Source organism: Strix aluco, chromosome 11 (assembly GCF_031877795.1).
Source record: "Strix aluco isolate bStrAlu1 chromosome 11, bStrAlu1.hap1, whole genome shotgun sequence".
In the NCBI taxonomy this organism is placed as follows: Eukaryota; Metazoa; Chordata; class Aves; order Strigiformes; family Strigidae; genus Strix; species Strix aluco.
The window spans coordinates 5,536,954-5,553,335 of NC_133941.1; the positions used below are offsets into that span (position 1 = coordinate 5,536,954).

The 16,382-nt window shown below is 45.7% G+C and overlaps 1 protein-coding gene across 4 annotated transcripts in view; it reads right to left on the reverse strand.

Annotated features, from left to right (window-relative positions):
* Positions 1-16,382, reverse strand: part of CADPS (calcium dependent secretion activator) — a 221,360-nt gene that overhangs the window by 109,976 nt on the left and 95,002 nt on the right. For all 4 annotated transcript variants that reach the window (XM_074835822.1, XM_074835820.1, XM_074835819.1 and 1 more), the window contains exons 7-8: positions 5,207-5,318; positions 820-959 (exon numbers count right to left, since the gene is read on the reverse strand). In XM_074835822.1, the coding sequence (XP_074691923.1) occupies positions 820-959; positions 5,207-5,318 (252 nt within the window). The remainder of the gene's footprint in view (positions 1-819; positions 960-5,206; positions 5,319-16,382) is intronic.

Genomic DNA, 16,382 nt, shown 5'->3' on the forward strand with positions numbered 1-16,382 from the left:
ACTAAAAAAAGATGAGTGATCCAAACCATCTAATAATGAATTAAATCTAACAAAACATTATGAAAATCAAAATGAAATAAAGTCACTTTTATAGCACCAAAAATATACCGGAGAAAGAGTTAATCAAAACAGTGACTTTCCTGGATGGTTACTGTTTTTCATCACATCCTCAGCTCTGAAAAGCAAACAGAGGAGTCTTGCCAATGGCATTAGCTACATCTTCCTAAGGATGATCTAATTCGTAATTGCATGGCACGAAGGTGGAAGCCAGAGGTGGTGGTCAGGGATCCCCCTGACCCCAGATCCTCTGACACTCACGTCTGGAGGGGAGAGGTTTCCCTTTTAACCTTCCAGATCATTAGTCCTACTCCAGGCAACTGCCTACTCCAGGCACCTGCTATTTAATTGTGCTGTGTATCTCTGTATAAATAATGATGATCACTCTGGAGTTTAAGTGGAAGGTGCACTGTGCTTTTGGTTCTGAGAAGTCAATACAGGGAAACACTGAATAACTTAGGAAATTATTCCATTCTCAGTAAGCGAGTCAGGCAGTTCACCTATTACTTCCTTGCAGGAAAAAAATAACCTAGCAATTTCCTGAGGAATACTGTTTAAAATTTAAAGTTTGGCTGATATGCATTGAAAGGACTATGCTAAGAATATGGAAAGCGCATTATAAATGAACTAATGCCATTTTTATATTTATCTTTCTTTTAACTTCCTGTGAACCTGAGAAAAAATTTCTCTTCCAGAATCTTAAAAGAGACATCTTCTAATGCACATTCAAAACAAATTGTTCAGATCGAGACAAGCATTTACCCAGAGTGCTTCATATTTTGAGGCTTATCCATTCTCACAGCAAGCTTGATCTTCAGGTCTTGATCCGGGCAGTTTTTGGAAACAGTCATTTTGTGCCACTCTGATTGCTTTGGGCTATTGGGAGTAGGGTGGAGAACAACCTGCAAATGTCAAAATCAACAATGTTAAAGGGAAAAATTATTCACAAACTGGGTTTTAATGGGGAACAAAAGCACATCAGATGAGCTACTTTTGCCCTAAAAGTCTGAAAATTTCTGTTCACATCAGTGAGGATGGATTTTTATCGCTTTTTTTAAAGTACAGTTTATTATTTTGAGATTAGTTCATATATTCTTCAGCTCCTCAACCTACCGTGCCATTGTTCATGGGGTTGTGCAGAACAGAACTGCATTATCAGTTCCCATTGTTTAAGGAAAGATCATGGTAAACAAACTTGCAGCTGTCCAGGTAAATCAGTCTAAAAGTGATGGTGGACTAATGTGATTAGCAAACCAGCAACAAGTTTTTTGCTGAGGTTGCCCGCTGCAATCGCCCACTTTCAGACTCAAAAAACTTGGTCAACCTCCAGCCTTCCTGGCATTTCCCATGTGAGGTGTGATGTTTCGAGGGCTCAGAAAGCTTTACCTAAAATGGTTCATCTATTGCTACTATCAGGTTGTGGGGAAGCTGGCTTTATTTTTTGCTTACTGTTAAGACTGGGTGCAGGACAACATTTTAGGTAGGCTGGACTGCACTACGACAGCAGATAAAATCTGCATCCCATGTCATGACATCAGTGGCTGCAGGACACTCTGCTTCCATTTCACGCAGCAAGGGAATGATGGGATGGTCTCCAGCTGGGGTGAATCAGAGCAACACCAGGGACTGCAGTGGAGCAGTGCAGATGAACACCAATGGAAGCGCTTGGCTTGTCAAAGAAACAGAAAGGCTCCAAGAGGCAAGTAATCTTTCCTGATCATGGCTGTGCTTTTCCCACCCACCTGTTACCCCTACAAAGCAGAGCAGCTCCCTCAGACAGCGAGCCACAGACTATTCTCCCAGAACTACACCACATCCACCATTTCCTCCTGGTGTTTCCATATGTGTCCTTGGACGTGGCTTAACCTTCCCCCTCCTACGCCCATTCCTCTTCTGATGCTTTCACTTTCTGAGGTGACTTTGCTTGGCACAAATTCATTCAAGTCTCCACTGTCCTGTAGTGAGATGAATCTCCTTTAAATCCATTAACCTTTACGCAAGCAAATTATTTTACAAATGGCAGCATTCACCCTTGTTATTTGATGTGCTGCCATCATTCATTCCTTGCTCACGCTTAGTCCGTGCTCCTGCCAAACTCCAGCCCAGACTATAATCTTGTATTCCTCTGCTCTTCAACTTTACCGCTGATTCAACAACCTACGGGCTGTTTTCCACCAAAATATCCTTGACATTATTACCCTCTGATGAATGATTTTAAAAATAATTTTATTGCCTCCTCCAAAGCCTGAGGTTAACATCAGTAGATTCTCTACTTCACCCTTATTCATAAACATTATTTATCACTTTTTTTATTGAATCAGACTAATGCTTTCTCTGGCAGGAATCTGAAGCTGTTATGAGTTACATAGATAACTGAGCAACACCAGCCTCTACTGCATCACTCTTGGAGAAAAACACATTTTAGTAAATCCTGAAGATGAGAAGTGAGTCCTCCCTGTGGGGTGTTGTTAGAAACAGGGATGGACCCAAACTCTGAGCAGTATCCAAGGACCCCCACTGCAAGGCAGGTCATGCAAGCACAGACTTGCCACTAAACCACGTCTCTTAAGGAGGCAGCAGCCACTCAGGGTGTTTGGGATGCTTTCTACTTTGATTTCTAACTCTTTTTCATTAAAAGGCACAGAAACTTTGCTCAGTGTTGTTGTAATTCATGGCTCTTCCCCTCCTTGCTCTCAGTAGTTGAAGTCTTGGCACAGATGAAATCTGTGGGAGCCTTGCCACCGGCTTCAATAGGGCCAGGATGTATTCCCATGCCTTCAGCTGCCCATCCAGCAGTTTAGGGCTTGGGAGCATTTTCCAGCTCTCCCTTCGATAAAAGTGGTGAAATGAGGAGTGCCGGCTGGTTGCCAACTTAACACTCGCAATAGAAAGTAGGCATTGTACATGCCTGGCAGAGCACAAAGCCGCTTCTCAAAGGGCGGCTGAGCATGGGTGTTTTTGTGTATAAAACCTGCTTCCCTCCTCTTCCCGTGCAGACAGGTTCGTGCCCACTCCAACCGCTAAACCAGGGGCTTACCATGCTCCCAGTTTCATTATTTCATTAAAGAAAAAATCCTGAAGCAGCCTGAGCAGACACGCGTCATTTCTCGGCCGCTCCAGGCACACCAAGCGTCCCTTTGAAGTTCGGCCGATTGAAAGCACTAGTGGCCACGAGCCAGGGGAAATCACCACCCGGTTCCCCGCGCTCGCTGCTGCTGGCCCGCATCCTTCGGCCCGCAGAAGCTCAGCGCCGAGGGATGGCTTCCCGCTGGACCAGGAATTAAAGCACATTGGTGGGGCTGGCTCATCAGCATTTCAGGGCAAGAGGGGTTGCTTTGGGGCCTGACGTCTTTCTCAGAACAACATGCACAGCTAATTGCTTCCCGAGACCAGCAAAGTCAGCACCACTCATGGCAGCCAGTAGAAACAAGACTTACAAAGCAAGCGGGTCTACACTGAGTGTAACCATTCAAGGGAAAAAGCCCTGAATGGCATCACGACCAGCTGGGTGAAAAGCTCTGCTCAGCATGCTGCAGCGGATAAAGGCAGGAGTGCTGGGCTGTTTGAAGAAGGTTTTGAAAATAATCCTGGAAATATTATGATGCTGTGCAGCTAAGCAACTGTAGGTCTTCAGCTGGAGTACTGCAGCCTAGAGTGGGGTCATCCCCTTTGTCAAAAAAGGAGGAGGACAGGGAGAAAAGAAGGATCAAGGCGTGAATGAGGGAAGTCCGAAGGGGCTGTGACTCTCTTTGAAGAGAAGATTGAGAGAAGAAAAGAAGGGCTAGCTTTGCTTTTCTCTCTCTCAAGTGCAAGAACAAAGGATGTTATATGAACGTGAAATCACAGATAGTTAAAATGAACATAAATTTTGTGAGACAAAAATCACATGCAGTGCTCTCCACCATAAAGATATAAACTAAATCAACAGCTCACTAGGACCTGAAAGAATATTTGGCACTTGTATGAACAAGATGAGCACAAAACCATGGTAATAAGGGAAAATTTTGTTGTATGGACACAGACTCTCCTATGTCAAGGCACAAGCTGCCACGGAGTTAGCAAGAAACATCCCAACAGGTTAGTCCATAATTGGAAATACCGTTCTTGGGCTTGCCACAGGATCAGCAACTTTCTTGGCCATAGCCATGTAGACAGGGCAAGGTGTGCTGCAGAGCTGGGCAGACAGAGCCCAGGCTGCTCCTGGAGATCACTCAGGCCATGCTGAGCTGTGACATGAGAGGTGCTAAGCCCATGTGTGAGGTGCAGCCTCCCTTACCCTGAACTGATTTTCATGAGGTCTTCAACCATGCTGATCTCACACCCCTGAAGAGCTGGGGAAGGGATGGCAAGGAGTTTGCTGCCACTTATGCCTGGGGCCAACACATATTATAGAGCTGAAACAAAATCCATGGAGGCTAACTTAAGTGTCCCAGAGCCACAGAAAAGTGTCATCCACAAATATCCTGGAGCTGTGGTCTGCAGCAATGGAGGGCCACCAGCCCCAGGGAGCTGGTTTAGGGACCACAGGTGAGGGGCAGAGATGGGGTAAGAAGGTCAGCTCTGTGGCCAGCACCCCATGAATCTGAGCTCTTTGTTGTTAACACCACCAATGGTAGCAATGAACCCCCATGTTTCACTTCCCAGTCCAGCCCCACTGAAGCCACCCCTTCAGCCACAACTCCCAGGGGAAGCCAGGATTTCAAGCCCTTTGCAGTGAGTACCACAGTCAGTGCTTTCAACTGTTCAAACTGTGCACCGGCTGCTCAGCAGATATGAGAGCAGCTTAACACTCTCTTGCCAAACTTAAATCCCCTCTTTTTGCTTCAGCATAATCCCCTTTTCTGCCTCAGGAATGTCCATTTCCGTAAGCAACTTCTAAGGCTTTCCGGACTGCCAATATCACACACAAGATCCTCTGCCTTTGCTCAGTGCAGGCACAGCCAGCTGAAATGCTGCCATTAAAAACTTACAACAAAGACAGCATGCGAGATACACTCCTTTCCAGCAGTGGAGAGCTTGCTTTTTCCCCCTCCTGAAGCTTGGCAAAAAAGCAGAGCATGTTGTGCTCCAAAGATATTTCCGTACAGGAGAGATTTCTCTAGAAAAGCAGGGCCAGAAGGAAACATTATTAAACTCAAAATCTTCCTACCCTCCCAAGCTCTTTGTCCTCCAGAGCCAGCACTCCCGTGCTCTCCGTGAATAGCTTCACCTTCACTGCAGGAAGCGCATGTGTTGTCGTGAAGTCTCCTTGGGTGCCCCAGCTGTGAAAATAAGGAGAGAGATGTTCAGCTCAACTGGCAGGTCAGCAGCACTACTGTTTGGGTGTGCAATGGTTAACTGAAAATGTCCTGTCTGGCGCAAGCTGAAGTCGCTGGGCTGTCTGAGTGACAAGGGCATTAATTATCTTCTTTGGGAAGCGTAGGACAGATGTTTGGAGAACCCATGATGGTTCTTTGGGGACAAAAATAAGAGTATTTGAGAGCAGCATGAAACCAAATTTAGGAGAGTGTTTTTATTTAGAAAGAATGATATGTCTCCTGCAGCAACTGCCTGTATAGCCACAACAGAAGTTGAGGATCGAGGACATCTGCTCCCAGGACATCTGTAATCGCTCATGCCTCTGCTCATCTCTTGGCTAATTTAATCTCTCCTTTCCAGGTTGATAGTGAGGTTTGCTTTCTCTGAAGAAACCCAGATTTAACCTGGGTCCTCTTCTGAGTCCCAGCCCAGCCCAGGTTTAAGTTCAAGCCATTATGTCTGGAGTAATCCTAGTTTGCTGGGACTGCAGAGCAGGACTCCAGCTCCTTGGGAATGGGATGGCAGTGACCATGAAATGCCACCTCTCCCACTACGTGACGAACCAAGACAACTATCTACTACTTGTAGTCCATGAGTCATCTCCTGGCTGGTCCCATGGCTTGGAAAGGAGCACTATGGAGGCTGAATGACCCACAGCATGCAAGAACCCCCCCTAGACATGCATGTTTCTAGAGGACATCTCCAAGCTCCTGCAACCACAAGCTGCCGAGTGTGCAGAGAACATGAACTCATTCCATGTCCTGCAGGGTCCCAGCCACAGTTTGCAGATATCTGTGGCCAAACTTGCCATTTTAAGTCTTACAAGGGGAACCCACCCCACAGCTGACCTTCCCCACATGAGTGTGGGACCCACAGCAGCCCTGCAGCCCGCCGGGGGGAGGTGTGGTGATGGGCCTGACCCTGTCACACTAGAGCTTTTCTCTCTCAGCCCGGACACCTGGGGAAGCTTTGAGAGCAGAGCCCCAGTTTGGCCACAGCTCACTGCACTCTGTTTCAGGGACTTTCCTCCTGAGCTCTGTTCCTGTCCCAGTGAGCTGCAGCTGGAGCTGCTGCCTGGTGACACCTGTGAGGGCTCACCTGAGCTGTGCCAGCAACCATCCTTATGGGGTTCTCTTAAAGATACCTGTGGACCTCATACAGCAATCAGCTTTGATTTAGAGAGATCGCAGGGAAAAGAAACTTGTGAAACACCAAGTCTGTTCAACATCCTAAGGGACATGGCTTTTCAAACAGGCTCATGAAGAGCCTGCACAAGTGGTGCCACCCACACCAACACGTCAAATTACTCACCTGTGCTAAGGTTTTTGAGATACAGGAAAACACTCCCCTCTGGCAAACAGGCATAGACCAAAGAGGGTCAGGTAACAAAAATTAAGTGGAACTTGAACTAATGCCTATTTGTAAGCTTTAAACAATTTTGACAGTAGCAGAGAAGAGAATACCTTCTACACTAAGGGGTAAAAAGTCATGATGCTTTTATGTTTGAGACTTCACAACTGTTTCAAGGCTTGCTTCTACAGCTTAGAAAGTTAGAAACTTATTAAAATAAAGCCAGACAGAAACTTCCAGACAAAGCTAAGCAAAGCACTGCTAAAACTGCACTTGCCCTTGCTAGCAGGGAACAGCTCAGCCAAAGATGAAGGGCAGAGGGAGGACTGGGGAAGAGTGCACCACTGCAAGGAGGATACTCCCAAACATCTGATCATGCAGAGGTCCAACCTGAAACTAGCAGATAAAAACAGCTCTTTTTACTTTGTTTTTTGTTCTCTTTGTCTTTTTTTATAATTCATTGTGAGCTAGATTTCTGTGTTATTCCCAGAGACCCTGAAAATTCACCACACTTCAAAAATCATGCAAAGTGTACAAGCAAGCTTGAAGAATAATCACAGACAAGGTGCTTTTTGTAAACTAAAAGAAACCAAGAGCACGCTGTGAGCAACACCTCCAAGTGATGAGATGTAACACACACTGCAACCTAGAATACTGCAAGTCAGATGAGAGATTATACCATATCTCAGTAACCGCTTCTAATCACCCTCACGCTACTAATGACACTTTCTCATTTTACACTGTCAAACTAGATCCTCTGCTGACAAAAGGCAGTTCCCTTGAAATGACTGGGAGAAGGCTCAGGTGACATGTGGACCAGCAACTAGATGTTCTTCAAACATACATACCAAACAGCAGGCTTTGCACTTAGAAAGTTAACGGGAAAAATAATTTACTCCCTCCTGTGCACTAGGAGTATGGGTTTACACTTGGCTCTCCACTGAGCAAATCTTGTCCAACTGAGCTTAGCAGATGAGCGTGTTCAGCGCAGAGCTGATTAACGAACTCAGTTTCTTTGTCAGCTTTGCTCTGAAGTTTTCTCCTTCAGTGTCACTGTTCCACATGTTTCACCTTTTATGACAGTGCATTAAACTGCCACCAGTGCCAGAGAGGAGAGGTTTGGCATAAATTATCTACAGCACTACAGGTCTGGACAGATCCTCAATATTATACCTTTTTTATGTGTGAGCCATCAGCTACCTAATAAACGTTCTAAGCATAAGAATCAGGAAACAGCATTATTTTCTAATTGCAGCTTCAGGTCACAGGTTTTATTTTCTCTCTTAAAAACCTGCATTGTCACCAGCAGGGAATGTAGGAAGATAATCTCGCTTTGGGTAAGAGGCAAAAGTAAGAGAATATCCAACCTTACGCCGTGTATTTTGACAGCATCTGCTTTATAGAACTCATATCTCTGTTTACTATTAAAAAGCTCTTATTTGCTGAAGCATTCCCAGACCATATGTTATCAACAAATGTTACTAACCAAATACAAACAGTAATTTTCATTAGGTTTCCTTCATGAGAACAACATTAACCACAAAGGGAAAAAATGTTTCAAATGACAGTAAACATACATAGCAAACCCTTGACAACACTGTGGTGCTTACATATTCATACCCCCAAAAGCACTGAAAAGATCCGCGCCAACAAATAGAGACCCTCAGAAGTTGGGTTTTGTGCAGGTTGAAGCCTGCGGTGATGTCATTAGTTGCCATAGTGATGCTCAGCATAAGGCCATAATTCATGTCACTGAAACATCATTTGTATTCAGTCTAAGTACGCAGTTTATCTGTGCTGTGTATTAAATTATTGTTCAGAAAATTAGCTCTGGACAGTAGTTAGGTATTAGGATCTTCTGAGGGACTAACAATGTAATAGTTTCACTGCCATATTTAATAATTAAGCAGGTTATCACTACAGGGGTTTATTTGTTGGGAAAGTGCCTTGGGACCCGTTCTGAACAAATCCTGTGAAGTAGCCACACTATCTTGTCCCCACATCACAGAGCTCATGCTGACACTTCAAAGAAATAACACATCTGCAAACGAGGACAAATAATGTCATTCTGGTCAAAAGGAGAGATACAGATATAGATATATAGACACCACAGAAAAGAAGTATACAAGCAGAAAGATCCTGTCACTACTTTCTCAGTTAGGACCATGTTAACTATCTGAATCCCACCTGAAACCCTCAGCCCAGCATTTGTTATTGCCCAGTGTACCCCAAAGCCTGGAGCTGACCCAGAAATGCTGTGATGCATAGGGACTTTGCTAGAATTATGGCATCTCTGCCGTTCCACTAGATCTACTTGTGTCTCCAGGGTTTCTAGTTAGACATCAAATTTAGGATGAGTAGCTAAAGTCTTCTGGCTGCAAAGAGCCAGAGAATGAGATATGCCCCAGGTGCTAACTTGACAAATACAGGCCCTTGTTTTACCTTTTACAAGCAAAATAAGTAGATCGTCACTGTAGACTTTGTGTCTATGGATTCACCTAGAGGTGCCCTCACAGTTACTAATCAAATAGCCTAAAGTGCTGAGATTTTTTTCTGAATAAAACAAAATTACACATATCCAGAGGGCGTGAGTGGACAACAAGGGACAAAGGTCAGCCTTGCCACCTGCCACCTCCATGGGTTCGTCTAACGTGGAGCACTTGAAGGATGGGCTTACCTGTCTGATTTCAGGAGTGTTTGGGAGCTCTCACAGGCACTGCCCTTACTGGCACACAGAGGGAAGCGATGCCATTGCTGATGCAGGTGCCAGGCTGCTCAGACCAAGCTGCTGTCAGCTGTTTCAAGCAACACACTGGTGATCTGGCAAACCTTCAGGTTGATGCTACTCAGCCCTTCCCAAATTATGGACAAAACAAGTAAGACCACCTAGGCTCCTCACCTTGCTGTTGTACCAAACTCTTAACCTTCCCTGACATATGGTCACTGCAGGAACAACTGTCTTCATCCTACAGATGTGAAGTGCTTTACATCCTGATCTTTGGTTGTAGCTTCTGAGTGCTACCAAAATGCAGACACAGCAATTACAAAGTTAAAATTACTACATAGCCAAAAAAGACAAAATCATGCAAATGCCACGGCACTGCTATGCTACAATGTGCAATTAAAAAACTATTTGGGATATAAATAAGGCTTGAGCAAAACCCTGCAAGGGTCCTTGTCCTGACTGCACTCTCGTATCACATGAAACCAGGCAGCAGGGTCTCTGACTCCAGCTGCTCTTCTCTGTGATATCCCACTTATGTGGCCTAATCTATGATTTTCTTGGCTGTTCTTGAGAGACACTGACTTAGTTATTTCTATTCACCTCTAGTGTGTAAGTTCCTCTAAAGGAAATTTTAGCACCCATGACCTTCCCAAAAGTGAACATACATGTTAATACCCAGGAAAATGCATTAAATTCAATCATTCATGTACTGTGGTCTCCAGCAAGTCTGCTTAGCCCCTGCCTAAGTTGAAAGAATAACCCTTCTTCCATCATTGCTCTTGTAACTCGATCTAGCCAGAACATTGATGCCTGTGATTTCTATAAATAAAGAACAAGTGCAACTGAATTATATCGCTGGGCCATGAATCAGCCCTGGTAACCAGCTCGGCCTGTCAGGAGGCTAACGTGGGAGCAGCTGCAGAGTGACGTGCTTGCGACAGGGTTGACATTTAAACGTGATCTATGGCCTGTTCTCATGGGCTTCAAAACTGCCAGAGGACACCTTTTCTCCTCTCCAGATATATTTATTGAAATGGATTTGCTTACCAGCTTGCATGGAATGAACATGAAAAAAAAATCAGAAAATAAAAGTAAAAATGTGTATCAAAGGAGAGCTACGCTCTTCCCTCTGTGGGTTCACTCCAGGTCCATGAGGTGCAACATACACAACAGTATCCTGGGACACGGCATCTCTCTACAGGAGATGCTGCCCTTCTGCCTTGTTCCCACAATTTTGCCGCTTAAGTAAAAAAGTCTTGCAGGATAATCATAGAATATCAGGTTGGAAGGGACCTCAAGGATCAACTGGTCCAATCTTTCTTGGCAAAAACATGGTCTAGATGAGATGGCCCAGCTCCCTGTCCAGCTGAATCTTAAAAATGTCCAATGTTGGGGAATCCCCCACTTCCCGGGGGAGATTATTCCAGTGGCTGATTGTTCTCCTTGTGAAAAATTTTCCTCTTGTGTCCTATTGGAATCTCTCCAGGAGTAACTTGCACCCATTACCCCTCATCTTTTCCATGTGACTCCTTGTAAAAAGGGAGTCTCCATCTTCTTTGTAGCCACCCTTTAAATACTGGAACATGGTGATAAGGTCTCCCCTAAGGCTTCTCTTCTGAAGGCTGAACAAACGCAATTCTCTCAGCCTTTCCTCGCATGGCAGGCTTCCCAGGCCCTTGATCATCTTTGTAGCCCTCCTCTGGACCCTCTCCAACCTGTCCACAGCTTTTTTTGTATAGCAGGGACCAAAACTGAACACAGTATTCCAGATGTGGAAGTGCTGATTAGAGTGGGGTAATGACTTCTTTATCTCTGCTGGTGATGCCCTTGTTGATGCAACCCAGCATCCTGTAGCTTTCTTTGCTGCTGCAGCACACTGTTCACTCATATTGAGCTTGTTGTCCACCAAGACCTCCAGGTGTCTTTCCACAAAACTGCTCCTCAGCCAGGGAGATCCCAGTCTGCCTGTTGGTCAGATTTGCACTAGTTTTTTGAGCCACCTGGCTCAGTATCGCTTCTCAAAGGTAACCAAATCAGCAGCAATGCATGTCCTCTCTCAGGCCAAGAGGACATCCTTGGGAATGCAGGACACAGTGGGCAGTTGTCTCCATCCCTGCAGGGGCACAGCCACCTAAACCAGCACCCAGTGCCACCTGCCTTCCTGCAGCAGCCAAGCTGGTTCTGTACACAGGCAGGGAGGTCCATCTGAAAGGCCTTTAATAGATGTGACCATGTCTGGGACAAAATTTGCAAGGCCAGCTTAACCTCACTTGCTGTCCTCTGCTGTCAGAATGGGATCTGGTGAGAACATGACTGGCCAGTCCAGCTGTCTCCCTCGTGCACTGCCAGTGCAGGCAGCAAAGGGTCGTGCTTCATGCGCTTCTCTTCATCCACGTTCCTCACCTCTTCTCTCCTGGCACCCACAGCAGCGTGTCTGTGTCCCTCCTGCTGTATTTGTAGTTCAGTCTCCAAAGCAAGCCAGCTGGTGAAGGGAAGCTCATCAAGAGGGTGGCACAGACAGCAGCCTGATAGACACTGCCTGTTTTTTGAGGAAACACGTGTCAGCAAAGTCACCTTTTCTGGGTCGTTGCTTCACCTCGTGTAGCATGATGCTTTTAATCCAGCCTTGGTTTCTTGGTTTACTGCAGTGCCCAGCATGGTGCCTGCTGGAGCTGGATCCTGCTCTGAGGATGGAGAGGTCTGATCCCGCTTCATCGCTGGGAGACTGAAATGCCACGTACAGTCTTGATTTAGTTCTTCCAGAAATCCTGCCTAACCAGTGGTGGTTTTCTTTCTTTTTGGAGGAGTGGGTACTCCTCCCCTTCCAGAAGACACCTTTCCAGGAAACAGCCTCAAATCTTGGGTCATAACCATCTATGTCCAAAGCTTGAGCACTGGGAAAAACAAAGTTAGAGAAGAAGCACACGAGGCACCGAGTTGTTTCTTTTTTATATATTCTGGAGATACAAGCAAGGAGGAAAATAAACCATTTTTAAACGTGTTTAACAGTTAACTGTATGTGAAGAAGCATACAGGAAAGCTTTTTGTTATATTCTCTAATGCTTTATGTATACCAGCCATTCAAAAACATGAAATAGAGGTCAATGACCAAGATTATGGTTATTGGTGATCTTTCTGAACTGCCCTTGCCCACACTCTGAGGCTGCAGTTCATTATAATGGAGCGTACACAGACCTACTCAGCTCAACAGCAAAACCTGATGCAGGGATGGCATTAATTCCACCAGGATGAAAATGCTTGCTTCATTTTCAGAAATGGGTATTTGTGAACTTCTAGGAATGACATAAATGAGACAATGCTGCCCATGTGGTGAGCCCTTCATAAGCAGGAGCTGGGAGAGCAAACAGCTCGTTCCTCTTTGTGAGCGGTGTCGATGAGGCACTGACCTGGCAGGGGATTTGACAGCACGGATGTGTCCATGACATGTGGTGGAGGCAGGTGCTAACACCTGCACCAGCTGGGTCACAAAGCCATAATATAAAGTAATAGGACATCCCAAAGCCTTTGGGAAAATATGCATTTTTTTGTAACTCTCGTGGTTAACAGCAACGGATAATAGGTTTTTGGTTTGTGTCTTTGGGATCTGAAAAAACCCAAAGGTGACAGAGTAATTCAGGCTTTTTTATAGGCTCTCCAAGAAAACCCACAGGCTGGGTCACACAGCTGGAGACCCCTGGGGTGCAGTTCCATGCACAACTCTGTTTCAGTGGGAGAATGCCATAAACCACAGCCAGTTTGGGGATACTGGGTGGGGGACAGTTACAAACTGGTTTGTGACTTACTGCAGTATGACTACAAACCTCGATTGAGATCAGCTGAGTTCTTCTAAGAAACATAACCTAGTGGGAAATGCACCATCTCAAGAGATATCATTATTGAAAGATAAAAAATGATTTAGTCAGAAACAAAATAAGGTGCTGAGTAAAGACACCAAAAAAAGAGGAAAGTGTGTGCTGCCTGCTCTGCAGCGTTCAGTGAGTGCATCATACTGTGGTGAAGTACAGGAGGTGTCAGTTCCTCCCACCAGCAGCAGCCATCCACCAGCAAAACAGAAAGTCATTTAATCTGCTTGGTGGTTTTTGTGGGACTGAGTTTGGATTTCACATGCCACAGAGGGCCTCAAATGGAACTATGGCTCCAAGGAAAGGATTTGATCTTTAGCTGTTAGGAGAGGATGCTGAGACAACAGACTGATCACAACTGTGGAAAAACACAAATTTAGGGGACTGTACTACTACGTACATGTGCCTATGTCACCTGCCTTGGGCTCCTGCTATTGTAAGGAGCAGAGATCAGCGGAGTTAGGCCTTAATTTGCCTCATCCCAGTTTGGAGACAGGAAGCAGATGAAATAAAGCCTACCTTAAAAGCGTCCATGTCTTTTCACTGCTAAAGAGTGGCGCTGGAGGTGGCTGCCACAGGTGCACAAAAACCAGATCCGAAATGAAAATCTCAAAGAGTATGTAGAGATGCGGAGAACGTTCTATGTTTCTGCTCATACGAAAATGTAAAATGTCCTGGGCTAGGAACTACAAGTCAGGTGCTAAGAAAGGTACCTTTCCACTCTGCCTGTGGAAACGGATTGAGAATGGTTTGCATCTGTAACACGGCTTGACTCCCAAGAGCTGCTAAGCCTCCTCTGGGATTCCTCCCACGGTAAAAGTTCTATGTGTTTACTCACCTTCAGAACAGGATAACCAAAGTCATCAGACAGATTGACAACACGGCCTATTTTTGTTCCCATTTGTTTCCTGTCCTCCCTTTCTGCTGACAGAACAGCCTTTCAGTCCCATCCCCTCGGAAGAAGCCGAGCTGAAGTGGGAGTGACAGCACAAACAGATTTGATTCCTCTCAGACTTTCCTGCGCAGACTTCACAGCGACAGTAAAACCTGCTTTCACCGATGCAGCTACTGTGCAGGTGACCAAGAAGCCAGCATCCCCGCACGCACTGGCCAGCAGCCGTGGCTGTACCTGCCTTCCCTGGAGCTACATAATGCTGAGTGAGGCCACGTCTCTGCCTGGAGCACTGACGTCTGCTCTGATGGGATAACCCAAGGACTGCATCATGTATGCATCATTTCCCGTGACGTCCTAATTCCGAGCATATAACACTCCCTCTGCTAAAAAAAAAAAAGCACCATTAGCAATTCTTTTGTTTACAAAAGGAAAAAGCTTTGGGTTTGTTTACTCTGCAGAAAGCACTATGGTGTTATCCAAAAGGGGAGCAGAGACAGCACGTCCCTAAGGACTGGTCTCCTCCTAGGAGCAGCTAAGGATGTCTTCCAACCTCCAGCATTTCATGGACTGCACATTTTTTGTTCCCACGGCTCTGAGACACAATGTAAGTGTCATGCAACGCAGACACCATCTTGCTTAACATCATGCAGCCAGCAGTACCAGACAGCTGAAAAAAGGCACCATCTCTCTCCAGGAGCTGCAACTCCCACATCCTCAAACTGGCTACGGCAACACTATGACTGCCGGCTGAGAGAGAAATATGTCTAGGAGAGCATCACATCTGCGTCTGAGTGTGCAAGGTGCAGAAGGAATAGGGTAAAGCTGACAGAGACTGCAGCAAAGCAAAGCCTGTGAAGGTCTGCTCTTGATCTGCTTGTGGCTCACACACAGTCCCCGCAGACCCTGTTCCCGTGCCAGCACTGTGTCACTCGGCTGCCAGGGCACTGCAGCCAAGAGGAGCTGCTGAGGCCGACGGCACAGCTTTAGGAACCCAAAAAAGGATGATCTTTGCTATACAGAAAATGCAGAGCTTGATTTCAGTATGAAGTGTTTCCTAAGCATAGCTGATACACAGGGTAAGCGTTATGGGGAAGTTGTAAGAAGGGATGGGAGGTAGATTTAATCACATAATAGCTATTTACGGCCACGAGATGGCATTCCTGCCCCAGAGATGTCCCTCTGCCATGCCTGTACCCAGCCCAGCCTCACCTCCTGTGCCCAGGACCACACACTCCTCCCTGCCTGTTTCACCCCAGGCTGTGCTCTGCTGCAGAAATCCCGTGGCTGGTTTGGATGAGGATTTATGGCAATGCTATTCACCACAATCTTCGGGGTATTAACAGGGAAACTAAGTAGCGTGATTACTTAGCATGATTTAAATGACGACTGCTTTTCAAATGCCCTGTGCTCTCGCTTAATACTATGATATTACAATTAGGGGAGAAAAGCTCAGCAGGAGGAAATGGAAATGTAAGCCCAGCAACCTTTTACTGGGAGGTCTGAACTGAAAGAATAATTGCTTTTACATGGGCTGCCTACTGTATGTGCTTAATCAGTGTATCTGCTTTCGATACAGCAGGAGTTAGAGTTTCATTCATGAAATAGGTCTGTGTGCATTTATTATCTGTGGTTGTTACCACTTCTTGTATAAGGCGACTGCAACGCCATGCACATGCTAACCAAAGTTTCCTTTGGCCAAAGACGCTCCACTGAACCAGCCACAGAGCCGTTCATTTCACAGAACAATTATTTAATTCAGATGTGGTTAATTGCTTCTACCAAATCTTATCACTCTGGTAGAAAACACAACTGCAAAGGGGAGCCCTGCAGCTAGTTAAGGCCTGGTTACGATTTAGACTTACTAAGGCCACGCACTGCCTGCTTTACAGAATCTCAGTGTCTTACAAGCACAGACCATGGAAAAGGAGAGAGAAATCCTCTGCCTGAAAGTACAGGATACTGGTTTTGTGCCAACATAGTCTAGACCCTCCTTTATAAAATTCAGTAGAGGAGAGCAGTGAAATATTTCCTAAATTTGAACACAGCAGAAAAAGGCACAAGGTACCCTTCCAAAACCAGCTAAAGAGAGAAACAAGAGGTGTGAGACTGTCTCTTCTTGAGCTACCACTCACATTTTTGCTGTCCTATATTCTTCTAAGCCTGGACCCAGGATAGGAAGCCGAGATCCAGCCAG